At 37.3% G+C, this 27966-nt stretch overlaps 1 protein-coding gene across 1 annotated transcript in view; it reads left to right on the top strand.

The window, feature by feature from the left end:
- The window catches only part of EFL1 (elongation factor like GTPase 1), a 63880-nt gene extending 41888 nt beyond the window's left edge, over nucleotides 1–21992 (top strand). Inside the window, exons 16-20 of the mRNA XM_005521550.3 lie at nucleotides 1588–1719; nucleotides 4212–4359; nucleotides 7603–8606; nucleotides 11161–11345; nucleotides 21588–21992. Of these exons, the coding sequence (XP_005521607.2) occupies nucleotides 1588–1719; nucleotides 4212–4359; nucleotides 7603–8606; nucleotides 11161–11345; nucleotides 21588–21776 (1658 nt within the window). The 3' untranslated portion in view covers nucleotides 21777–21992. The remainder of the gene's footprint in view (nucleotides 1–1587; nucleotides 1720–4211; nucleotides 4360–7602; nucleotides 8607–11160; nucleotides 11346–21587) is intronic.
- Nucleotides 21993–27966: the final 5974 nt, after the last annotated feature.

Here is a 27966-nt window from a genome sequence, read left to right as displayed (position 1 = left end):
TGGTGATGATGATCCAGCATTTGTTTTTCATTCAAACCACATGTTGAATAAGTGAAAAAGAGGAAATACATGCTGGTCATAGGTCAGGTGCAACACAGAGTTTATACAGATTTATGTTCTTTGTAGCATCTGCAATCCTGCATTTAAAGCCATTGAGTGTTGTTCTGCTTCCAGATATTTTTAGGCAGGTTTTCCTATATAGTGACATTTTGGGTTTTGGATTACTCTGCTGGCCAGGCATCCAGCCTCCAGAGCTGGAGGAGCAGCCTGATTGTGCAGATGAAACTGCAGCAGACTGGCTCTCCAGAACTCAAACTCTTGCATGATCTCATAGGGTGGAAGCTGACCCTCTTTGTTTCTGGCCTCATAATAAAGAAACCTAAGCCAAAAAAAAAAAAAAAAAAAAAAAAGCCTGGAAAAGTATTAGGGTGATAATGGGGAGTGGGGATGAAGAACTCCTTGGGCATGTAGGAGAGAATAAGGAGAAAGAAGCACTGCAGTCTACAATGTGAATTTAATTTTTAAGCAGATATAGATTATGAGCTGAATGTTTCAGTTTTCTCGTAGCATTACAAGTTACATGCTCATTTAATTTATACTGCTTTAGAACTGCACTGCTCATTGCTTATGATTGAAGGAGCATCAGGAAAAGTGATTGTATAAATTGATATCAGCTTTATTTGTTGTCTTTATTATTCACACACTTCTAGTAGTGTTTTAATAGCTTTGACTAAATTATGAATGATGTGCAGTTGCTTAGGAATTTGAACGTAATAATTTCACATTCTCTTAAATGTGCCAGCCAGCCAAAACTCGGTATGCATTTACAGCAGCTATTTTGCAGATTTATAGCTAATATTTTGTTCTGTATTTTTTCTTATCACTACCATTTAATCTCACTTTTCTTCAATTTATCAGCATTATGATGTATACAGAATGAGAATTAATAACTTACAATGGGATGAATTCATTTTTGCAAGAATCGAGTTAGAAAAAAAGTGAATCCCAAATGGGCATGAGGGGTTAAGAAGGAAAAATAAAGCATTCTTCACAATAATGCTGTGGAGGAGGTTGCCAGCAGAGGCTGTGCAGTCTCTACTGTGATAAATGTTTAAACCTTGAGTAGAGAAGGTCCTGAGCAACTTGATCTAATTGTGAAGCTCAGCCTGCTTTGGCATGGATGTTGGACTAGATGACCATTGCAGGCCCCGTGCAGTCTAAATTTTTCTAAATCCAAACCACCAGAATTAAATCTGAGCTGTACAAAGGCTTGGACATATTAGAAGGGAAAAAAGTCCTCATGTCCTTTCTGTTCTCCAGAGCTATAAACATGCCTTTTAAAATACTGAGGAAATGCAACAGGAACTGTGAGACTAAATATCAAATGTCACACTAGACTTAAGAACTCAGTTTATGGACAAGTGTCTTAACAGATACTTTGTATGAACAGTGAGGAGTTCTTGAATCCACCTTTTGTAATTAGAATTTCTCCTTTTGCTAACTTCATGATCATGTTTTTTGTCTCATTTCATATGACAGTTGGTGATCTTTTGTTGTTTTGCCCTTTTTTCCCCCAATTTCTACCAGGAATAGGAGGCCTGCAAGATTTTGTGCTGAAATCTGCAACACTGTCGACATCACCTGCTTGTCCACCATTTACACCTCTCAACTTTGAAGCTACCCCGATCGTGCGAGTAGCTGTTGAGCCAAAACATCCAAGTAAGCTTCAAGGAGCATGGGGTTGGTAACACCAGCTCAGTGTGGCAGCAGTGCAGCTTCCACCCTTGGTGATTTGGCTAGTTTATGAGATAGCCACTGAATCGGAGACTTGCTCAATATAAAATAAATGTATAGGTTGTCTGGAGGGCAATGTGAGTTGTTCCAGCTGCCTCACTCCTGTCTCAGAAGGTGAGGAGACCCAGGAGAAGTTGTGCCCTTTTGTGACAGCTGTTCACGAGTCAGACACTGCATGGGCTAACAGTTCAGTGTTCCTTCGCTGTGAAGGTGAACAGATCTGTGTGTTCTCCACATCTGCTGCTGTTCTTTTATGTGTCATTACACTTGTGGAGCAGATTTGCAGTACTGCTTCTCCTTGATGCCCCCACCCCACTTCCTGCAAAACAGAGTGGGGTATCTCTGGCTTTATTTGAATTTCAGCCCAATTTCCATTTGTTGTTGTAGCATTGGTAGAACCAAAATAGCTGGGTTTATGTTCAGTTGCAAAATACTCTAACACTAAGATTACATGTTTTACATGTTTTTTTAGAGAGCTACTGGACGGTTTGGCAGCTATTTGTTTCATATTTTGAGTAACAGATAATCATATATTGTACATCCTATGTTGTTAAAGCAGTTTTGAAAGTATTGGAAATTACTGGTTCTGATGAGTGTAGTATTAAGTTCAAAATATTAAAGAAATGTGATTCTAGAACTACTGACCAGTTTGGGGGTAATTTTTTTTTTCCTTAAGAAATGAAGCTGGATCATTCTTGCACACCATTACTTAGTTTCTCCTCCTCAGTAATTTCTGAATTTATGATCTGAACTAAATTTTTAGGGGCACAGAAGCCTGAAGGGTGGTTATACATGCAGAAGTTTCTTGAAAATCCTGTTTCTTGAAAAAACTGTTGCTTGCAATAACAGGAAGACAAGCAAAATGTGACCATTGCAGTTGCCCAGAGAGCTGTGTGTAGTCTTGAGGTGGCCCTCACACATTGTCACATGGGTGCATTGCACTGCCACATCAGACCTGCTTCAAAACTGCATCTGCTTATGTGAAAAAATGGCTCATATAAATGATTTCCCTATGTACATTTTACAAAATTACTGTATGTCTTCACACTCATGTCAAAATCTTCCTGTATGATTGCATAGGCTCCAAAAGAAAAAAAAAAAAAATACTCATCACTCTGTGAGCTTAAATGCAGAGACAAAGTTGAAAGTCTTTATTCAGCTTTATTCAACTGTGTTGGTCATGTGAAATAGCTCTGCAGTTTTTCTGCTTTTCATTTATTTTTTTGCTTGTTTTTCAAGGATGCTTTTGTATTACACCCTTAAAAGCTCAGCAGTAAATAAACAATATCATTTCTTTTAATAGTCTCCAAGTGAATGACAAGTTTAATGTCACTCTTCCTTCTGAGTATGAATATATATTCCATATTCCTGGAAACCCCTGGGGTATTCTCTGCTACGTATGTAAAGTGAAAAAAGAATTCATAATTAATTTCCTTAAATTGTGTTCATTATGAAAGGCTGCTGACATGAGGTGTTTATGCATAGCTTTGATGTAATCTAGCCAAATTTGACTCAGCTGTGCTTGTTCATTCTCCATTAACTTTAAGACAGCTCTTTTTAAACACCTTCATTTTAGGGACAGCTGTGATTTGTTCACTGAAAAGCTCTCACATTCCTGATTTTTCCTCTTTTCAGATTTTAATTACTTTAAAGCTTTCTAGTGGCTTACAGCTACTTCAAAATCCTTCCTGTGCTTTATTTGCAGTTATGCCTTCTGAGTAATCCATATGGAATACTTTTATTTTTATTTTAGTAAAGTTAATGTTATTATTCATGTATTTGGAGCATTTTAAGCTTTAGAAATATAGAAGCTGCTATGCTACTTAGTTATGAAAGATTGCAAGGAAATTATTTACTCAAAGATGACTTTAAAAAGTTGTAATAGATTAGAAAGGTTATAATTTGATAATTTGTGAAAATGTGAAGTTCTGAATTTTTTAATCACTTTGTTTTGATAAAATTCAGGGGTTTTATTGGGTGTGAGCTGTTCATGAGCTGAAGGTAATGAGCATGAAATTAATTTTGTATGGGAAGCAACATAGCATAGTCATAGTCAATAGGTGACTTGTTCTACTAAACCTGCTGTAAAGCTGTGTAAACAAAAAATGTGCAATCCATTGAAATGTGATGTTATATGGTTATAATTGTATGATGTGAATTTTGTCATCAGTACATAAATTGTTGGTGATGAATTCTAAGTGCAGCTTATGTTTTCAGTTGCTGCTCTTACACCACGCTGCTCTGTATGACTCATAATCAGAAAATTGCCCACTGAAAGTTTTTTGCATGCTTCTAAAATACTTATTTGTGTTCAGGCTTCCATAAAAAGGAGTGTTACTATTTTTCAGTTTCAGTCTATCCTATTTTGAGTATTTCTTTCCCAGTATTCCTGTGTTAATAATCCCCTATTTTGCCAGGTGATATGCCTCAGCTGGTCAGAGGGATGAAGCTTTTAAACCAAGCTGATCCATGTGTGCAAGTTTTAATCCAGGAGACAGGAGAACATGTGCTGGTGACAGCAGGAGAAGTTCATCTTCAGCGCTGCTTGGATGACCTGAAAGAAAGGTTAGAGGGGCAAGGAGGAAGAAATATTTTTAGTTCAGTAGGTGTCTGTTGTATTTCTCTGTCAGATGGGTATCTTTGATTTATATTCTGGTAAAATAGAGCTTTATCCACAAACAGTTTTTAACATTGAGTCATAAATGTGCCTTTTTGTAGCTATAGAAGTATTTGCACTTGGGCAGAAGCCACTAGCTTATCACTTCTATACATCTAACACACACTTGGGGCATGTTCTAGAAATTCCAAATTGCAGTACTTCCAGAAGTCTAATTAAGAGTGTAATGTGGCATTTGTACAAAATAAAAACTGAGGGGAATCATGTCTTATAAATGAACTTTGAAAAATTACAAAGCACCAAGACTAAAATTGTATGTGCACACTCTATCCTGTGCCTTTTCTCACCGATTTTTTTTTCAAATGTTAATCTATTCTCATTCATGAGTAGTATTTTTTGCAAGCACACGTGAATATATTTAGTATCTTCTAATGTTTCTTCAAATGGCAGAAGGACAGATGTCTGAAACAATCGCTTCCTGTAACTTCATTTACTAAAACATTTCTGGTACTTCTGCCACATACATTTACTGGCATTTTCTTTCTAAACCAAAGAGCAAACGTGATGAATGGTTGAATGTTTGTCTTATTGTACCATAATTATTTCAGTTAATATCAGAGAACTGTAATTTCTTACGAAAATTAGACTGGATCACTTGTAAAACTGGATGTATATTTTAATGGTTATTCTCATTACAACTTAGCACGACATATTTTTACCATTTCTAAAAGTATAGTATTATTTATGGATACTTTTGCTCAATTTTAATGGGTTTAAGCACTGCCTGTCTTTAGCTGCACTTTGCATAGCAGGATTGTATTATTGGCAATGGTCCAAATCTGAAAAAAAGAAATGTAAAATAATACTCCAAGACAGGGTAATAGGATTATAGTGAGCAGCTAGTAAGACTTACATACATTTATGTACATTTGCATTCCTAACTTTATGTTTCATGTACATAATTTTGGAGGTTTTTATGAGTTGTCGTCTAATTTGTCTTTTGTTAAGAGAACGGTAGCCTGTCAAAAGTGACCATTTTGTATCCCTGTGCTTGTGGCATTGTGAGCAGAAAGAAGAAACACCAGGGGAGCAGGGCTCCCACCATGTCCTGCCTGACTGTGGTTCATGATTTCTCAGTTGGGTACCAGCTCCCAAAAGGAGCTGGGAACAGGTGTTCACTATGGAGCTCATGCTAGATCCCTCAGGATTTGGCATATTTTAATTTCCATCCCTCACACACCAGCTTGTGGTGATGCCTTGAGAGGCCACCTAGAACAGAGGCTGGACAGAGCTAAAGGAATAAAGTAGGTATTTATTAGAAAGGCCTTCAAAGGATACACCTGGGGCAGTGCAAGAGCCTGGCCAAGGCTACACCCAAGATGGACAATGGGTCACGAGTTTTCACACTTTTATAAGTTTTGGTTCATTTCCATACTGGGATTAATTGCCCAAACTCAGCTTCAGGTTGTGAAGTCCCATCCTCCCAGACTGCTCTCCTCACTTCACTGCTGTTTGTACTTTTTGGGCCTGAGCTGCAGTGGTGTCCTTGATTCTTGGGCTGGAAAAGGATTGTTTTGTCTGACAGAACTGTGAGGAGAACTTGCTAACACTTTATATGAAGTTCAGAGTTACATAATAATGCAGTACAAAACCTGGAAAATATGAAAGCTAAAACTTAAGGCATCTATGGGACAAGAGCTGTCCCTTCCTTCTCTCCCCATTTTGTAGAAAAGAAAGTCTAGAATGAGATCCTTGTCCTGTTCCATTCCTCATGGATTCTGTGTAAATTCTGACAGTGCTAAACTGTCATAATAAATACGTATTAAAGTGTGAAGGGGAGAAGTTGTGCTCTGAAATGTTAGTTTTAATTAACTCTCTTTGTTTCTGTATAAACATTTAACTTCTAAAGTGCACATAATTTGGAATAGGAAGTGGTGAACTAGGGATCAAGACAACATATAGTAGTAGTAAGAAATTAGACCTTGTAACTTTGAACATTTTATTTTCTGCATTGTAAAACGGAAATTTTTAGAAATTTCTGTCCCAGGAGCATTTCAAATACTGAGCATGAGGGGATTAAGTTACCCATTTCAGAATGAGAAACAAAGAGAATTAAGGTAATGGTGACATGTAGGTGGGTTTGTATTTGGTTTTTTGGTATGATGCAAATCCTTGAAAGAACTGCAAAAAGGATAAATCTCCTCTGGTTCTGACTCCCATGGAAATAAACCTTACAATTGTATTTGCTTTTCTTCTGCAACTTTTTTTATCACTGCCAAAATTTACCATAACATAGGAAGTTTTGGTCAGTCCTTTTGTTGTCATTTAATGAACCTGCTCAGAACTCATGGATGGGTAAGAAGGATACACAGCTCTGATCTTTGAGTCTGTTTTTTTATCTCTTTTGAGATAATAAATAATTCCTCCTTTTTTTCTTGCCATCTTTCACAATATTTGACATACCTAATATGTTTCACTTGACTTTAAAGCATCCCTTTATAGCATTAAGATTTTATAATAGTGGTTATCAGGCAAAATTCTGTTAAGCTTTCCCAGTGCTTCATCTTCTCTGTGCATCTCCCTGTGTGAGCAGATGTGCTGGCTCACACCAGGTGTCCATCTCTGTGCTGTGAGTAAGCAGTGTGGCCAACAACAGGGACAGGAGGAGTAAAATTGGAGTAACTGATGCTTTCCCAGGCCTCTGTCATTTTCAGTCCAGAGCCCTTTGTGGTTTGGTTGTCAGTTAATCCTGGTCAGCCTTTCCCATGCCCCACGTGGTTTTGTAGGTCTCTGTTGCACAGTTGGAACATCTGAAGGCTTCTTGTGCTTCTGTTCCTTTGATCATCTTTATTTTCAGTTTTTTTTCTAGTTGTGTTTTGTTTGAGAGCAGAGAACAGCAGCACATAGTTTCCAAGATGTGGGTGAACCAATGATTTATGCAGAAGCATAGCAATGCTTTTGCTTTTATTTTCTTGAGTTCCTTTCCAAATATTTCTGAAGACATAAAAGGCAGTGCTTCTTTTTAGAAGTACATAAAATTTGAGTTTGAAAAGCATTACCTAGTAATGTGTGTTGCAATCAGATTTCTTCATGAACATCTGTTCCATGTTAAGGCCATTACCCTACATCCCACCCTTAAGTTTAAAATTAGTTTCAAGTTTTTAAACTAATTCTTAAACTTCATTTTGCAGGTTTGCAAAGGTGCAGATTAGTGTATCTGCTCCTATCATACCCTTCCGAGAGACCATAACAAGACCCCCCAAAGTCGATATGGTGAATGAAGAAATAGGAAAACAGCAGAAAGTTGCTGTCATACACCAAACAAAAGAGGACCAAAATAAAATTCCTGAAGGAATTCTGGTTGATTCAGATGGGCTTGTTACAATTAGTACTCCAAATAAACAAGCTACTCTCAGTGTAAGAGCAATGCCACTTCCTGAGGAGGTAACTCGACTTCTTGAAGAAAACAGTGATTTAATTCGAACTATGGAACAACTCAACACATCTCTGAATGAAGATAAAAAAACACATGAGATCAATCAGAAGACTCTTGATAGAATCAAAGAATTCAAACAGAAGTTGGAGAAAAGTCTTCAGGGAAGAAAGTGGAGAAATGCTGTTGATCAGATCTGGTCGTTTGGGCCGCGGAAGTGTGGGCCTAATATTTTGTTACATAATTTTGGGGGCTATAAAAGGTCAGTGTGGCAGTGCCTTGGGAGCTCTGTGAAAGAAGTAGGTAAATACAGAGACTTTGACAACAGCATAATAAGTGGATTTCAGCTGGCTACACTTTCAGGTCCCATGTGTGAAGAGCCTCTCATGGGTGTTTGTTTTACGGTGGAAAAATGGGAAATAAGTAAAGCTGGAGATACGCTGTCAAACAGTAGGCAGGATTCAGGGGAGCTTGATGCCACAGAACATCACCAAAATGAAGATGATACTCCAGCAAGCAGTTGCATTGATGAAGGTCCTGGTGCAAATGAGCACCAGGACAGGAACCCAACTGGCACAAACTCACCTGAGAAGATGAGCAAACACAAAGGAGAATTACTGCTTGCAGATTGTTACGGCCCTTTCTCTGGGCAGCTGATTGCCACCATGAAGGAAGCCTGTCGTTATGCTTTGCAGGCAAAACCACAGAGACTCATGGCAGCAATGTACACATGTGAAATCATGGCTACTGCAGAAGTTTTAGGTAAGACCCGGAAAACAAACCTTTGCCAAGAATTTGCCTTCTGAGTCCCAAGGTGAGGTTTTATAAATGAGGCTGAATCAGAGGGCATAACTTCATTGAAGGTTTTGTCAGGAGTCTTTTGTAGTTCTCCAGTAGATTCTCCAATGACTTTCTAATGCCTGTAATATTTACACTATTCTGAATAAGAATTCAGCATTCTTCTTGTTTATCTGAACCATAGGCATAAAGAACAATGCTACACACCTTTTTGTAAGATACAAAATGGTGCCTTTCTATGAAGTTTTTGTAAGACCACCTTCAGTAACCATGAGTATCAACAGTGTGCCTCATAATTAAGCATAAGTTCCATGAAGAGATGGGATACCTCTCCTGTTTATTAAGGGAGTGCAATATCTCAGCAAATGCCATATCAAGATATTTTAATACAATAATACAGAAATAAAATCAGGAAAAGGAATATTAAATTATTGTTGCAGTCCAGTGGTAATTTTGTGTTTTTAAGTAGCATCTGTATCCTGGTATGCAAGTTGCTCAACCCAGTGCATGCCAAATGGTGTCACTTATATTACCTTACCACTTACACCTACTTAAACTTGTTTTTGTGACCTACTTATGACACCACTTAACTGTAGTTGTTCTTGGAGTTTTCCATGGGAGTTGCTTGCATGCTGAATCTAATCCAATGCACCAAGATTTTCTTTCACTTCCGTTGCATTCAAGCTACCAGCAATTTTACTTTGACTGTACTGATCATGGCACAAATTACAGCATATCCTACTTAAAATAATTAAATACTTGGTTGCTTGTAAAAAAATCTCAGCTGTTGTGCACACAGTCATACTGATAGCAGTCCAACAACCAAAGATTACAGCTGTAATGAAAAGAAATGCCTTTGAGTGAGCAGCTGTCTTGTGCAGATTCATGGTTCTTTTCTGGAGGTACCCTGTAGCAGGCCTGGTAAAAGGTGTGCTGCCATGGGCTTATGGGCACATTACCCTAAACATCCCCTACTGTGACAGGGAACTTTGGCATTTCAAACTCTTTTCTAATGTGTAAGATTACTAATAGCTGTCAAAACTGGACTGTGTATTGTTCCATGTTGCTGTTCCAGAAGCACACTGGCACAGTACTTCTGAATCTCTATATCAAGCTATGAGCAAGGTACCAATTTTTAAACCTCAAAAACACTGTATAAATTGCTGTTTTCCAAAATACTCAGTACCCAAAACCCATGATTGTTTACAGTGAAGTAATAAATATACATTGGCTCATTAATTGTGCCGTAAACCCAAATGGAAACATGGCTTTTTAATGCATATATATATATATATATATATTTAATGAGTGTAAATTAGGATTCAGACATGCAAACAAATTAGTGCAGTCTAATGAATGTGAATTGTGTTGTAATAGCCATGGACATGCACTTAATTCATTACAAATTCATGGATTTAATTTTTATTCTGGAAACTTAAGCTAATAAATTGCAACTTCATTAGGAGGAGTGAAAAGCAGGCCTTCTATCCAGTCAGGTTTGGCAGTTGACATGTGTCAAAACCACTGGCTTTTGTATCTTTATTCTTTCCTTTGGCATTCTATACACTGATACTCTGTGAAGTTTAATATATCTTCATATTGATCAGCTTCTTTCTAAGCTGGTAGCTTCTGGGAAAGTGAAGTCTTCTGCATTCTCATAATAGAAAAGTTTTTCCATCAGACTTTTCTGACAGTGAAAATAATTCAAACTGAAGTAGAGGAGAGGAACAGGGAGAGGTGAACACTATGTTTTTAATGTATTTGTTAGTTTTTGTCTGTGAAATACTTTTAAGAACATGATACCTGCTATGAATTAGTATTATTATTAGTAGTATTATGTACTACCATACATGGGCATTTTCACAACTACTATCATGACATACACCATATTTCAGTAGACTGAATATTAACTTTGGAAAGAAAATTGAAATTATTATGTCATTAAAATTAAAAGTCATTATTATGACTAACTTAAGACTGAATTTATTAACAAACTGATTGAACTCATAAAACATAATAAAATGTAGAATTTCAGATAAACTAGTTTTTTGTGGTTAGAATAGCGCTGCACTGTCTGGGACAAGTACCATGTAGGGATATGGTGATCCAAGCAAATTTCTAACAGTAGCTTAGATACAATTCCTAAACCACAATAATATTTCTTAGTAATGATTCTCAAATATTTGGTTATAAGAAAGAAAGCAAGTTAGGCTACATAATCTGGCAAAGTACCTTTTTAAAACAGTCATACGATTGTATGAAATGGACAGAGATTAATTCATCCAGCAGTAATAATATATTAAATGTTATGCAGATGGTTCTACACATTATATGCAGAATATGTTGTTTGAATTTAGTGTGTCCATTTAATTGATTGACTTACAAAAAAGGATTTTAGCCAAAAGAAGTTAAGCATTTTACTTAAAGCTGAACTTTCCTGAGCAAATATTGATGTATTTCTCTTCACGTTGCAGGATGTGAATACGTTGGTGAGCTGATCAGAATTGTGTCTCTGCAGGTCGTGTGTATGCTGTGCTGTCCAAAAGGGAAGGCAGAGTGCTACAGGAGGAGATGAAAGAGGGGACGGATGTGTTTATTATTAAGGCAGTTCTGCCAGTAGCAGAAAGCTTTGGCTTTGCTGATGAAATCAGGAAGAGAACCAGTGGCCTGGCCAGTCCACAGCTGGTGTTCAGCCACTGGGAGGTAAAAATATCTATTCACTCCATCTGTTTTGGTAATCTATTTCCTGTAGATGTGGCAGACTGGAATAATAAGCAAAAAAGGTTAAGTTTTGGTCAAACCATTTGATTAATTCCTTTTTGAAATGAGGAAAAAAAACTTAAATTATTTCTTTTTGTAGATATGCTGTTCAGAAATGTATTTATATTTTGTTTAGATGGGATGCTTTTTTATTTCAATAGAAAGTGAGTTTTTCATAAATGAAACTGCTTCTTTTTCCTGAATTTATATGCCCTTTTTCATGAGTTCTCTGGTAAACTTGTTTGTGGAATGGGAAAAAAACCAAAACCACAAAACAGCCCCAACCTGCCACTAACAGAAAATGAGTGTATCAGTAAATCTAATGCATATGAAAGTTAACCTCTTAAGGTCTAGCAGGCACCTTCCATATTCCAAGCCAAATTTGCATGCATAAAAGGCAAATCAAATTGATTTAATTCTTTCGAAATTAAGTCTCTTGATAGTAACTAGTTGTATCCTCAGAATCATTCCTTTTGGTCATCCTTGTTACTTAAAGAAATGAAGAGTTGAATGTGAAGGTATAAGGCAAGTAGGAAGTGGGAAAACTGATCAGGAGTGTCATCAGCTGAAAGTGCAGCTTAGTTTGTTCCTATGATGTGGAGAGTAGATCTTCAGGGGAAAAAAGAAAAGACTGTAAATCAGAGCTCCTTGTTCAAGACAAACACACCTGTGTTGTTGGGCTGCTCAGAAGACTCCACTGATGAAGCTAAAAGTAGCTTCAAGGGCAACAGTCAGTGGGTATAAACTTTTCACCTTAAATTTTTAGAAGAACCTCAAAGTCTACATTTTTCTGGGTTTGGTTGGGGGTGTTTGTTTGTTTGTTTTGGTCAAGTGTTCCTTTATTTAGTGTTAGAAAACAATAGAATCTTTTGTAAATGGATGAAAAAATCCTTGTTTGTTTGTTTGATCCTGTGATTTATTTTGTCACCTCAAATGACAAGTCTCTGAGTACAACTAACTGTAGATTTTTGAGGTCAGTGACACTCTGTGAAGTTGCCAGCAATGGGCTGTTTACCATTGTTTCTCTGATGTGCTGCTTTGTTCACGTGGTGTGGATTCTTCATCCACATCTAAGTTGTCCCCCTAGGTAGTATCTGTAAAATATTCCACTAACTGTATTTCTTTGTTAGTAACTGTGGTAACTGTGTCAGGAATTTTATGTGGATGATAATTGAAAAGGAGGATCTCTGCAAACTGGCCACATGCAAATAAAAGAGCTGGGAAGAGTGTTTGAAGGAGTACTTGAAACAGTACACTTGGCAAAGTACAGTATGTCTTGTTGGCAATGGTACCTTACTGGTGTTAGTAATTGCAGGCACCAAGGACTTAGTTCTCCTCCCTTATATTGATTTATTTAATCTTCTTGTAACTAAGTCTAACTTCACATAGAAGCACAAAAGGAAAAACAGCTGTACAGAATGAAAAAAAAAAAGAAAAAGACAACTCTTTACAGATGGTGTACACACAAAAAAATAGATAAACTGTGTCTTTTGAGTATAGGGAACTTGGTTACAGCCAGTTACAGTTCAGGTACCTCAAACCAGTGAGTATTTGTTGTACTGTGTACAGTAATCTTGTCACTTCTGGATGGTCTCCTCTGAAGTGCAGCTGGTGAGGTTTTGTGGCTTTTGTCTGAACCTTTGACATCAGTGCCCTAAAGGAATATTAGCCAGAAGGATGTCAATTCCAGCTGACCATTGCTCTGTGCCAGTTTCTTTAGGACTTGTAGCTCCTGTGCTGCAGCACTAAGCAAAAACATGAACCCTGTGGCTCTCAGGCCTCCCCTTCTTTGTACTTGGCATGTACATTCACTCTCAGATGTTATGAATTTCACATAAGAAAATATTCACACATCATTATAGATATGCATAGGACAGGGAGATTTGAACAACTGGCAGCATTTTCTAAAACTGACCTCTGAGAGAGATTGTAATTGTAGCTGGTATGTTAAATGCAATGGGAGTAGGAAAATTACTGTGTAAGCCAGTCACCTTTCCACCTGGGGAATCTGACAGTGGGGGAGGGTTGGGGTTTTTTGTCTCCATGAAGGCCATGCTCACATATTTTTGTGATAAAATAAGCCTTTTACTAAGCTACTAACTAAATGTTATCTCTGTGCAGTGATGGCAGAAGGAGTGTGTGTTACTCTTACACTATCAAGACAATTTCTAAATAAATATAATTTTCAGAATCTCTAGTGTTAGTATGACAGAGAAACAATGAAAAATGTATCTCAGCTCCTATTTCTTCTTTTCTTTGAATTCTGCACAAAGTTGCATCAGGTATTAGGTGTGCCTTTGACTTTGTCACTTTACTGATGAATTATGGTGTATGTATCTACATGATAAACATGATTAATTCATCATTTTATTTGAATCCCTACTATTTAATTCATTATAATTAATTTTATTTAATTGTTTAAGATAATATAATGTGAACTTCATATAATCTTAAAATGTTTTTGCCTTAGTGTTAAAACTGTGTTACTGAGCGTGTGGCTGCTGCTTTCATTGCACACTCTCCAAACCCTTCCTTGGCATTCTGAATGAACTCTGTGCTGCTGGTGTTTTCTCATTAGCTGAGTACCTGGGACATGTATTTGTCTACACAAATTCCTTTAAATGTGTTGTTAGCCCCATTGTACACAAAGTGAAAGAGACAGTTTGGGGGGATTTTTTAACTTCCAAACACTTCATCTCATGGAAATCACATGTGTAGAGTATGTTTAAAGAATTGAGGTTTGCGTTCACTCTTTTATTGTATTTCATTACCATGATTTGTAGACTCTGAACACAGGAAGGTCAGTGATAGAGCCTACATTTAAATGAAGCCATTATGGTCTCTGTGGAAATGATGTTGCCATATTTTATTTTTTTTTTTCAATTCAGTTAATGAATGGATTTTGTGTAGTTCAGATTGCTCCAGCCCCAAGGGATGGAGCCATACATATATCGAGGTCTGTCTTGTCAGGTACTCCTTTTTTATTAATTTCTTCTGGCGTGCTTATGCAATTTATTCCTGCCTGTAAAGGACAGCACCAATTAACCATTAGTGGGAGCTTTTAGTTTAGTCCCAGCTTAAACAAACTAATTCTAAAAGTTAAGCAAATGTTAGGTGTGTTGGGTTTACTTGGCAGTACTTCCTTAGATTTCAATATAAACTTTCTTATTTAATTATTAGTTTAAAATATTTAACTTTGAGATAATTATGAACTGGTTGTATTTCTTTAAACTTTGAATTAATAATAGACCTTCACTTAATGTTTTTGTTTGAGCCTGTTTATTTTGTTTTCAGTTCTTTGCAGTTAAATCTTTTACTCAGTCATGTTATTTTATCTTAATCATAGAGTTTTGAACAAGAAGGTATTTGTGATTGCACAATCCTTAGAATAATGGAACTGTCACCCCATTTGGGAAATCTGTGTTAAAAGCAAAAAAAAATGCATGTGGCTCTATTCAGATGGTGATTGAATTTTCAGCAAAAATTGTCAAAGACATCTACTAGTTGTAAAGTTGTGAAATGTATAGTATTCCTGTTATATCACATCTTTTAAATTGCATGAAGATTAGCTTTAAACATACTTTTATTCTTGAGGGGGCATGAGTGAACTGTAAACACATTTAATCAGAATTCTTTGTCATTATCCCTTCTAAGTAGAATAGTGTCTAGAATGTGCCCCAGGGCTCTGGAGAAAGGGAAGAGAAGGGCTGTGTGTAATAATTGCTAAGAATATGAGACTTCTGAATGTGGAAGTTTTATATTCTGAATTTTAATTCATGCCTTTCGAATTGTAAGTCATTTTACAGCTCAGAATATGGGGCTTAATATAGAATTTGCTGGATGAGATTGTTAGGCTTGCATTAAACAGGAAGTGGGCTGAGGTAATGAGAGAGAATCTATTCTAGGTTTGAACTGTAATTTTACATACATTATTGCACCAGTGACAGTTTAGGCACATAAATGAATTCGAGGAGTAACCTGGAACCTTTCAAATATGAAAAGCTCATTGTTTTGGCAAGGACATCTGAAGCTAATTGAAACAGTAAATAAAAGTGGTAGGGGTGTGGCTTTAATTATCTTTCTCAATACATGTTTCTTAAGTAATAGGAAAAAATGCAGCAGTAGAGCCACACATCTCCTTCTTTATTTCCAGTTACCAAATTCCTGTTAATAACTCCTGGCTGAAGTCAAGGCTAAAGTTTAGCTGTCACTGTTTGAGACACAAACAAGGATGATGCTCCTGAGCCAAAATAAACTTGTATGAGTTTATTTTATAGCTAACTGTGTAAATGTTCATTATTAAAATATTTCTTGGAGGAGGAGATCTTGTATCTAACCAGGCCATGGCAGTCCCCATTATGTATTGTGAGTGGAAGCTCTGAATTATGGGATAGTTTTGGATGCTTCTTTTACTTGCAGGGTATCTACACACCCAGTACATTCATGTAGGATATTCTCTGGTCTGCAAGCACACTGCAAATACCCAAGTGGCCTTGAATTTGCCTATGCTCAGTACAGAACCAACTGTGCAGCATTAACCAGCAGCGTCTTACATATGGTTTTCTTGAAACACAGCAGGTGACTATTCACATACACCTCTTCAAGGTTCTGCTATTTTACCTGAAAGTAAGTTTACCCAAAAAGTTTTTATTTCTCAGGGCCGCTTCAGATGTGCCTATCAGCTGTACCTTTTTCAGTTGCATAGTCTTTGTCTATGTTGTTGTCATTACCAGGTTATGGACACCACTTGAACTGTAAATGCTCTTGAAATACCTTTTTGCCATCAAATTTTCAAAGGTAGAAAGGGTTCTGATTCACTGGAGAACATAATAGTTCTTTTTGTATTTTTTTTTATTTTATTTTTTTTTAACACAAAAAAGAAGTTCTGGTCATAATGTTTTCCCTGACTTGCTGACAGCTGCTGGTGGTAGTGCCAGTCACACTGAATTTAGTGTTTCTTGGGATTTCTTACTGAGCAGTTCACAAAGGCCATAATGTTGCTTGCTGGTCTTAAAATCTCCATCAGATAATGTAAGACTGCTCTTTCTATTCATGTCCAGCTAAAGTATTTTCCACATTGATGATATTTGGCTCAAAAGAAATTTTCTATCTTCATCAGACAGTAAGGACCAGTAGGGGAAATGCTACCAGGAGCATGGCTGTGTTCCCAAATCTGCCTGACCTTTTGGATGAACTAGACAGGTCCCTTCTGTTTGCTTTTGGTGCTTCTCTCAACCTTGTTTTGCTTAATTAGGCTGCCTTAGGCAGAAACTGTTTCTTACCATCATTTTGTGAAATACACTAGACAATGGGACCAGGATCACTATTGGAGCCATCTGGGTGACACTGAAATGCAAATAATAAATCATCCTCAAATTAAGCCTTAAAATTTCAAGTCCTCTTGAATTGCAAGTGGTCTGCTCCAAGTCATGTCTTACTGAAAAGCTTGATTAGCTTACATAATCATTTTCAGGATTAGTACACACTTGATCATCTATCAGTATTAACATAGTATGCTCATAGTATTTCTATTTTTATTGATTATCATTACAGGTATTCAGATTATGTCTCTCATAGAGATACAAGCATTTATAGCTTGAATAATTAATGTGTAGTTGTTAAGCTAAAAGAGAGTGACATCTGTTTTGCCTGTGCTACTCTCCATGCTCTTACTAAACAAGTCTTATGAGACTTCATTGTTTGGGTGTGTTGGTTTGAATAGTTGTTATATTTAATGAAACATCTTGCTTTAGAATGGTTTCTTCTTCTAAAGAATACCCTTCAGTTAGAATATTTGAAGTAATGTGTTTACTTCTTTTGAAATACCTAATCCCAGCTGACTACATTATAAACAGTTTTATTTATACCTAGAGTGGGTTCTGCAGTGAGCGATGGGACACACTTCTTGCATTTCACTGGGAGTTTTTATTTTTCTTTTAGGCATAATGGAATTCTCCGGGTGTGTTCATAGTCATACTTTAAACAAATTATATCACCCAAGACTTCTAGAAAATAAACCAATGAAGATTAATTTAAAATGTTCCTTAATTTCAATGCTCCTTTAATAGGAACATTTCCATTACTTAGGCATTGTGTTTGCAGTAACAGATTTAAGAACTGTATCAGCTGCTGTGCACTGATTCATTTTCCTTTGTTGCCTTTTATATGGCAGCATTTAGAGAAAATGCCTGTTTTCTAATGGAATAAATACTGGTCCAGTGATCCACTGCACAGATCTTGATTCATAGTTCACCTTTTAAAATGAATGTCTTTTAGAAGAACCTTGCAGATGTATAGAAATACTCTGTTGTGTTAAGGAGGAATCACTTTGTTGTGTACACTTAGAGGAGTAATCGTGTTTGTGCTGGGCTGTTTGCAGTTAAGGCTGATGTTGTCCCTGTCAGAGAATTCTGGTGTTGAGTAATAAATAAGCACAGGCCACTGGCTAGTTCATGCTGTTAAAAAGAAAAATTCCCAAGTCCTAGAAAAATTCTTGGAGAAAAGATGTGCTGAATTTTCCAGTTACCAACTCACACACAGTATGGTGGTATTTGAAAATGTACTTTATCATAATGCTAACAATACCATAATATCATCTGTTTAACAGAGTTTTATTCCTAATATTAGTGCCTCTTGACATCTTCTGCCTGTTATACGTGGGACATAAGGTTTGGCTGTGGTAGTTTTCTTTTCCCCCCCGCTCAGTGGTTCCCAGACACAGAACACTGGCAGAAAGAGCAGCAGACCTTTGATAGAAAGTTCACTGAATTGCTTCAGTCACTTAAAGATTTTTCATTGGTAGAAGGTATATTATGTTGAATGTCTGGTTCTCTTGATTTGTTTTTGTTTAGGAATCAAAAAGTGTTGTCAAGATGCTATCACACTTCTGATTTTAGAAGGAGTCTTAGGCTATATGTTTTAGGTTTTGTACTGAAAAAGTGGTATATGGAAATATTTAAAATAATTTTAAATTAAAAGTGGCATGAAACATAGAATAAATTATGTTTCTGGATGTCTGTACTGCTTTGATCCTGTGGATCTTTCAGGATCCACAGTAAATGCCCTTTGTGAAATAACTATACCATATTCCAGGAGGAATGGTCCATTTAGAATCTAATTCATCATTGAGGGCTTCATCCAGACAAAAACTCAATTTCTGTTACAAATTCCAGAACCATCCCTGTGTGGTTCCCATGAATACAAATAATAGCTCAGGACCTAAAAAGCTTCTTAGCTCTGATTCCAGGAAACCCAGACCCACCATTCTGACAGTTCTCATTGTAAGGAAATTGATGATGATGCTTTGGGACCGTTCTCCTTTTGTATGCTTGCACTGTTTTAACAGCGCATGGGGAATGATGGATGCCACCTGCTATAAACATTTGCCTTGATGCATTAATACGAAATGAATAAAGAGGAACAGTCTAGTTTGTGCCTTTACCTTCATTCACAGAATCTGTACTTTCAAAAAAGAAGAACTTCCTACTTTTTTGTTTGGGTCAGTGTGTCAGTAACACCGCTGTGTGTCATAATAGGGTTACAGTGACTTCTTAAAGATGATGGCCCAGGTTCCTCTTTCCCACTGCTTACCACGGCATGGTAACACACATGTTGATTTACTCATCTTTTGTAGTGTATCTACACCATTTAGGTAGCTGTGGTCCTCTAGCAGAAATACTCTGATGCCACCAGCTCTTGCTCTAGAAGCAGTGTGTAGTGGCTGAATTATTTAGACAGGTTGATAAGCCAAGCTAGCTTCTGAGGTAGTTCTTTGAAACCTAATTAACCTCTTTACAGCACTGCTCTGCGTCATGTAGCAGTACAAGGTTCACTCAGGATTCTGTAACCTGTGCTGAAATAGGTTTACCCTTGCTGGTTAATAAATACTAAATAGTACATTCAAACCTGCTGGAAGTCAGTTATGCTGACTTCCCTGAGACCTGTTGAAGCATAAAGAATTCTTGTCAGTGGAAGAAATATACAGTGAAAACTTCAGTAGAGCAAGTCTTTCGTCAATTATTGAAAGAGCCAGTCTGTCAAACCTGGGGATTTTCTTAGACATCCATCACTACAGTATCTAAATATTTATAGGTAGATTAGATCTGTAAGTTCAGTTTTGTATACTTTTGGACTCCTCTGTTACATTCATTTTTCAAGAACCACTGTCTCAATGCTTCTCTCTGGGCATAATTTCTGGGTGTTACATTTCTTGTCAGTTAAAAAAAAAAGTCATCAAAGGGCATAATAACAGTCTTTAATTTAGCAGTTTGTAGGTGTATAACCTCCCTCAGTAGTACAGTCTGAAACAAATCCACTGAGCATGAATCACCTTTTCTTCTTCATGTGTGGAAATTTTTGGAAATTTTTGTTCAGCTCTTTAGGTAGATCATGAAAGGGGAAGTCCCTGGTAGCTTTCATCATTAAGATAATCAGTCTGAGCATCACTACATCTTCATCAAGTCAATGTGCCATATTCACTGCCCTTTTTCTGTATTTGTAGTGCATAAATTAACTGAAACTTTCAAACTCTCATAGAGTGGGGACCATTCTTTTTTTATTGATGCAAGCTGTCAGGCAATCACCTTTAAGTTTCTGTGCATTGGTTATGAGGCCCTGTGCAAGGCATCAGAGTGGGTATGACTCAAGCAGATTCTTCTGTGGTTAGACAGTCCTTACATTTATGGTAAAAAATAAACACAGAGAAATTTGGAAAGCTGAGTTTCAGACTGTTTATTTCTAAGCTCTACTTGCTTTTGGTTTTCAGCCAGACAGCCCTGTGCGTAGTCATTTCCCATGTAAATAATTGAGATTGGCTGTCACTTTCAGCACGAGCAATACCCAATTAATTTTACAAGTTTATGCATGTGCTTAACTGTAGCAAGCTAGAACTGTTTTTGTTGGTTTAGCTTTACATCCCATTTTTGCCAGACTGAGCCTACAGTACTGCCTAATACAAATTAGACTGCCATAGTCATTCTCTTAACTCCCCATAAAGTGTCATTTGTGTGGTTGTGTTGGGAGTTATTTAAGATGAGGTGTTAAATTAGAACTCCACAATTGGTGATGTTTCTGGGGAAAATCGTCTATCTTCAGACATCATTTTTTAATTCCCCTTCTTGCTAGTTTGTGTAATCTGAGCTTTAGGAAATTTTGCTTGGGTTGAAGTACCATACAGCAACTGAAGGGATTTTTCAGAAGAAAAAGTTTGCAACAGTAAAAAAAGCTTATAGCATTGAGCTAAAATTGATAATTTAGGAAAATTTGTTCTCTCCTTGTCAGTTATTAGTGCTAGTGCTAATATTTCAGAAATTATTATAGAGTAATGTGCTCAGTTGTTAAAGCTATCGTGATTTTTGCAGTAACTAATACTTGTCTGGACTGCTTTTTCCATGAGGATTTTGTTTAAGAAATTAATACAGTATTACCTTTGGGGTTTTTTTTAATAAAAATATATTACCTGTAAGTGCATCTTGGGAGGAAATCTACAATCAAGTAAAATTAGTATTTTTGAAATTTGCAGTAGAACCTGTGTAACAGTATATGGTCAATTCCATCACTTCCTAATGTTCATATTTAGGGTTCTTTGTAGTACCCACTGTGGTAGTCCCAGAACTGTGGGGTATGCAGGATGAACTGGAAATAAAGGGATGTCCAGTTATTCTCTGATCATGTTAGATCTAAAATCTGTTTTAGAGGAGGGCTACAAAGCTCCAAGAACAGCTCTGCTAAATACGTTAGAAGCAGAAACAGTGATTTTTAAACCATCTGTCCAACTCAGGATTGGAATTGGAGAATAAAGGGCACAGAAATGAGCGGAAATCTTCAGTTCTGACAAATTCTAATACAATTGTTGTATGATAATAGTCTAAATAAGGAGTTCTCTCTTGAAAATTGAGAATTTTCTGAACATTATTTGGCTCTGTTTGCTGATGGGCAGTTGAAATTGCTTTTAGAAAAAACTGTAGATAATTGCAGCTGAATTTGAAAAGTTATTGTGGATTTCTTAGGGCAAGAGCTGCAGAATGTATCTTAACTCTTGTTTTCTGCTTCCATAGCTGATTGCAGACTTTCCAGACAACTTGATCTGCTCTACTTTTGTTTCTCTACTTCAGCAGTTGATTGCTTGAAATATGCTAATAAACTTCTGTACTACTTGACTCTTTTTTTGTTTGTTTCCTTTTGCAGATCATTTCGAGTGACCCGTTCTGGGTCCCAACAACTGAGGAGGAATATTTGCACTTTGGGGAGAAGGCAGACTCGGAGAACCAGGCCCGCAAGTACATGAATGCAGTGAGAAAGAGAAAGGGGCTGTATGTGGAAGAAAAAATTGTGGAGCACGCTGAGAAGCAAAGAACTCTCAGCAGAAATAAGTAACTGTGTCTGCCCCCTTTGTGTCCTGATGCAGCTAAGTGCGGGTGGAGTATTTTATATGCAGCAGATGCAAAATTTCATCTGGACTTTGTTCTTTGATACCATTTTTCTTACATGCTTTGTCTGTGGCTTATGTTTTAATAGACTTAAGCCTTTCCAACTTTTGTACAGAGAAAATAGTTTATTTATTGAAATAAAATAGAGGTGTATTCACTGCAATTGGTCTCAGTTTTTAAAATTTAATGCCCTGTTGAACGTCCTGTCACAAGGATTAGGAACTCCCAATTCAATTTGTTTCTTTCTGATTTGTCACATGTAGTTACAGTAAGAGCTGGTTAGCTAGCTTCTTGCAAATAAACCATGCACTGAATTTAGCTCTTTAATGGTTCTGACTGTTTATTAAATTAATTTTTGTAATTTTTTCTTACCCATACTTTTCATAATTACTTATATGTAAATAGATGTAAGCCTATTAGGAATTTCTAAACTATCTGTTTTACTCCATTCCTCATGTAAGCAGTTACTTAAAGCAGTAATATTCTTGTTTAAATCAGAGGGCAAGAATAGCATGTGTGGAAGACAGCACTGCAAAGAGTTGAGCAAGATTTGTCTCATTTTCCCTCCTTAGAACACACCTTATTAAAAACTTCAGTTTCCACAGACTAGGTGAGGGGAGTATCTCCACTATAAATGAGAAACTGGACATCCATTTTTTTCCAATACTTTATGCAGGAAATAAAGTACATTGTACTTGAGAATTCTGGAAGTAAAACAGCACTCTTGATGAGAGAGGGCTTCCTCAAGTCTATCTGTCTGAAACATTTTTTCATTTTTAAACCTAGTGCCAGACAAGTGCCATTTACAGATGGGACTAGAAGCTTGCAGGTCTGCTTAAAACCTCCCACAGTGCGACTTGGCAGCAGAACTTGAATTGGGAGCTCAAGTGACTTTTCTCCTGGCCTTGATCATATCAACCTAAATTCTTCAGGGAAGGTATCTGATAGTTTTGCTTCTTTTATTAGAGTTTTTCCCTTCATTACTTCAGTTTGGTTCAGAATGCTGTGTAAACTTTTCTGTGCTTCTTGCTAGTTTCCTTTGGAAGCAGAAACAGAAGAGCCATGTGGAGGAGAGGATGTGAATGAGCTGGATTATTTTGTCAGCACCGTTTTTTTTAATGCATAGTTTGAATTCTCACACAGCTTCTGATTCATTTTGGTTCTTGTTCATGCCAGACTGCCTGTGAAAACCAAGAGTTGAAACCAGGCAAGAGTGTAGTTTTCTTTGTTGCATCATGTATAGGAGAGGGACAGTGATGAAAGCAGGGATAAGGGCTTTTTAGTACCTCTTGTAATGTTGGCACATAGTCCTTTGGCATTTATAAAATGTTTTGAAATTGGTCCTTGGAGTGGAATCTCTTATTTTAAACCACACATAGATATGGGATAATGGGATAATGATAAAAAGTGTGTAGTTTTCATATTGTGTTATTTTTCACCAGTTTTTTTCTGAAATCTGCAGTATCTGTGATGTGCTGCTTCAGTACAGCCCTGAGAAGGAAAACACTTCCACTGCTAACATGAGTTGTCTGTGTAGGCCTTGCTGATCTTACTGGTGTTGAGACAAATAGTTTACATGCAAGATAAAATATTTATATGTAAATACCAATTTGATTTAGCAGCGTGTCTGAAGTTTGGTCTCTTATCTACTTGATGTGGCTTAGTCATATCCTCTCTTGTGGTGTGTGCTTTTTGATTTGTTTTTGTGCTACTTCGGATCTACTCAAAAATAGATAAGATAAAAATTAGTATTTATTTTTTAGCATCTATTAATAAACTGAAAAGGTTTTGGTTTTTTACAGCTGCATCATTCCATGGTTATAAAACTCCTGCAAACTATGACTAACAGGAGGAAAAAATAGATACCATGAAATAGTGTGGTTTGGGCTGTTTGACAGATATTTTCTATTTCAACAGATGCTGTTTTCCTACAGGAGCTTCAGTTATTTATTTATTTGTTTGTTTGTTTATTTGTTAATTTATCCTTTCTTCCCTTCATCCCTCCTCCTTCATTTCCTATTTTACCAAAGATCCAACTGTATAACACCCCACCCTTTAGAGGAATGTTTTTATTATCACCTTACTTCTTTTTACTGAAACTGCTTCTCTTTGTAAAGACTTGCTGATTCTAGAATTTGAACAAAAAAAAAAGCAAAATTCAGTAGTGTTTTCCTGTTAGCATTTTCATGGCCTTGTAAAAGCCTTGTCCTTCACCCTTACAAAATGACATGTCTTACTGTTCTCCAGTGATATTATCTGGATACATTTTTTCTCCCAGGAAAGCTGCTGGTGTAAAAGGGTAACAATAAATAATAATTTTCCCAGGCAGCAAAAATAAAACTTCAGTCAGAAGCCCTGTGTTTTCTATGTCTTCATACAGGTTTGCTCCCCACCATGAGGAGGAGAGGAATTCAGTACTGCTGTAAGATTTTTTTGTGAAGTGGCCACAGAGCACAGCTAAAATCTGCATCCTCTCAGGTGGAATTATAAATGGAAGGCAGATTGTTCATCATCATCAGTTCAGTGCTGGCTTTTTCCCATCTCTGGAAAGTTATTTCCAGAATTTTTCATATGGTTCTTTTGCACTGTAATAAGTAAGGCAATGAATAAATCCCTGTTACATCACTGCTTCCTGAATGATTTATGCCAGTGTGAACTGCTATCCTTGGAGTATTTTGGTGGGGTTTTTTTGTTTGTTTCTTTGGGATTTTTTTGTTTGTTTTTGCTATAGCAGAGGCCTCAGAGTTAGAGACAAGCCTTAAGAAACTTCTGGGCTTTAGTGATGATTCCATGCCAGTTACATGGTTCATTGTCCCCTCTGCCATATTTTCATGAAAACAGTAATTCTGGCTTATAACTTTCTTAAAATAGAAGAAAAAGCCCACAGTGTTAAACTAGAAAGGTAGCTGTGGAATAAGCAGCATGCTTTTCAGAGGGGTAGTACAAAATGATCCCTGGCCTTTTTAACTCAGTATGATATTTTTATGGCATTTGGAAAACAACAGTCAGCAGTCTTTTATGGTTTATAGTTTGGAGTGGCCATTGTGCAAGGCTGTTTAAATGCTGTTTTTGTGGACCTGTAAGAAGGTTGATCATGAGGAAGAGACATACTTAATTATGCTTAAAAAGGCCTTGACAAAGTCCATCATGGCTTCAGGAATTCTAATCCTTTGCTGCATCTGAAGGCAGTGTAACTTTTTGGCTAGACTTGTCTCCTGAGCACTCTGAGATATTATTTCTGCTTTGTTCAGAGGGGAGGAGGCAAAGACAAGGTCAGTCATGTGGGAGTAGAGACTGAGATGACAAGAATACCTCAAAAAATTTTTATGGCAGGACTTACACAGCCTTTAAGTAGTAGTTTTTGATTGCCTCTAATATGTGTCATGGGTGTGACTGTAAGTCCTGGGGTTTTTATCTTAAATCTTTCTAAGGCTCCTTTAAATGATGATTTTATAACAATCAGCCGAATTTCAAAGGCTGGTTCATTTGCTGGGGGACACAGATACATCAAAAGCCGACTGGTGCTGAAATACAGTAGCAGGCATGCTATGGAGCATTTTCTGCCTTTCATCTCTTGTCATGGTAGCATTTACCTTTAGGAGATCAAGAGCAAGGCTCTTCAGTAGGAAAACCTGGCATGGCTTCTGTGAATGACTGACAGAAGGAGCTGTGTTAGCGGCAGCTGAAGCTGCGCTTCCCCTGGAGACTCGGCACAGCGTGTTCGTGACAAGTGCTGCTACCACTGCTCTGAGGATTGAAAGCTGATCCTATTTATGAATCCATGTCTTCTCCTTGTAATGTTGCTGTCTTGCAGTATGAACAGCTTAGGAAGGTTATTTTAAATTAACCTTCCTGTGTTAAAACAATGTCTAGTCTGTTCCTATCACATCCAACATTGTAAGCATCAAGGCCAGCGAGTAGTTTGACTGCAGCTGGTGTGAAAGGGGAAGGCTGGAAGAGTAATGTAAAAATGTTGTGGAAAAAAACCCCATCACACTTGCATAGATGCCTTTATAGAAACTGTTTTCATTGCATAATGAGATTGCTTTGTGCTCTAGAAGAGTTCAATGATAGATAATGTGCAAGTGTGCTCCATGGAACATAGGCTGTCTTGACAGCCAGAGTGTATTACCAGTCAGAGCAGCCCTCCTGTGTAGCCTTGCTTCTACAAAGGACTCTGTGAAGAAACAAGTGTCTGTCTCCTTCACTGTCCTATCATTTCAATAAAAAGACTGGCAGGCTCATCATTTTTGGGAGTTTGTTGGAAGGGAGCTGGGCATTCCCAACAGCAGCAATTCCCTGGCTACCAGTTCACTGACTACAGAAAGCAGCTCTAAATAACCTTTTTAATCCCTTCTCTGCCAGGACCTCGCAGTGAATCATGGCTTCTGTTGAATCTTGTTGTTAGGACAGGTGGAGCCTGAGGAACTGAATGGAAGTGTATTCTGAGATCCTCTGGGGATGCAGTTCTGAGACTGCTTGAAGGTGGGAGGCCCAATATCACAACATGACAGAGCTTACTTTCTCAAGTGAGAGAATATTCTAAGGGAAATTCCTTTATTCTTTTGTTCTTAAGATTCTTGGTTGAGCACCCTAGAGCATTTGAAGAAGCCTCTGCTAAACTGGGCTGGCAGAGTTTGGGCTATAGAAAATGGAAGTACAGTAACCATCCTTCTCTCTGATAGCTGTCACTTGTATTTGAGCTTATCAGCATCATTTCTTCCAAAGAGAAAATACTAAAACTGTGATTAACATCACCGTGTCACAGTTACTTAACTGTGTAGACAAAGAGCTGGTGGCTGACAAGCTGAGCTCTGCTTCTGTTTTGGAGCTTGCAGGCAACACATTTCTATGGTCAGATAGAATTAAGCTATGCATTTCTTCATAGGTAACTAAAAAAAAAGTCAAATAGCTGCATCTTCTAAATATGTCTGAAAAGTTTTCTTGCTTTTGTGTATAAATAGATTTAGTGTTGATATTAGGGGTTTGGACTTGAGCAATGTCGTTGTCATATTATATGTGAATCACTCTTAGACAATCAGAGAAAGAGCTGCATTCCCCAGTCCATGCTGTGGGGTTGTGCTAACCCCCAGAGGGTGTCTTGTGAGGCAGCCACAGGAAAACAGGGACCAGAAGAGTTGGAGGTGGATATTAACTTAAACCTCAGCTTGTAAGGAACAAAGGAGCTGTTCAGTGAAGGAAGTTGCTGAGCAGTTGACAGATCACTGAAGAGTGCAAATCACACGTGCAGTGTCAGAGACCCTGAGTGCAGCCACGGACTGGTGTGGCTCTGGCCTTGGCATGGCAGAGGGACCCCCTGGAGATATAAAGGAGTGTATATCCCTCCCTGTGCTGCCCTTTATGTGGAAGTGCCCTTTGTAATACAGCCAAGCCTTTGGTTTTTAGGACTCTACAGTTTTTTAGGACTTTCTACAGAGTTTTAGGAGCAGAATCCTCATTTTGTGTAATTTGTTGTTTATGTGACTGCAGTGGAATCCTGTTTGATTTCTGCCAGATGAGGATCTGGGTTTTGTGCCACTTTCATTTTGTTCTTTGCTTATAACGTGACAGGTATCTGTGATAATTGTTGCTGAGCCTTTTTTTCCTCCTAGGTTTGTTACTGGAGAGCAGAAATATGTCTGCAGACTTGTGAGTGCACCTATAAATAGCGAGGAACTGTACATAAGATTGTTACTGTTGCCAGCCTTGTGTTTTTATGACAAATCTTGTGATACTTTGTTTTTCCTAAAAACCACAGGTCTTGTATTTCATCAGAATCTTGGTTTTCATTTAAAAAAAAAAAAAAAAAAAAGTTTCCAGTTTGATGTTGGCACCAGCTTAGAGAAAAACATGAAAATGTTTGCAGCTTCACCATGATGGCAGAAGAAATCAAATGCATACAAGAACCCCCAAATACAGTATTTTACTTTAAAAACAACAAACGAAAAATCCCAAACCACCAAGTAAATGAAAGACCTGTGGTCTTGAGGGACAGACTCTTAATGTCTGTGTTGTGGTCTTTTACTGTAACTGTAAAAATGACTTTTGTAATACTTTTTATAAAGTGGTGGTGTGTTTTTTCATTGCAGATAAGCTTCTTGCAAAATCCTTATTGAAAAAGAAAAGATGTTGCATGC

This window comes from Pseudopodoces humilis, chromosome 16 (assembly GCF_049639895.1).
Source record: "Pseudopodoces humilis isolate 2021_Gansu_Grassland_sample_001 chromosome 16, ASM4963989v1, whole genome shotgun sequence".
NCBI classification, from domain to species: domain Eukaryota; kingdom Metazoa; phylum Chordata; class Aves; order Passeriformes; family Paridae; genus Pseudopodoces; species Pseudopodoces humilis.
This window is presented reverse-complemented; position numbering and strand designations above follow the sequence as displayed.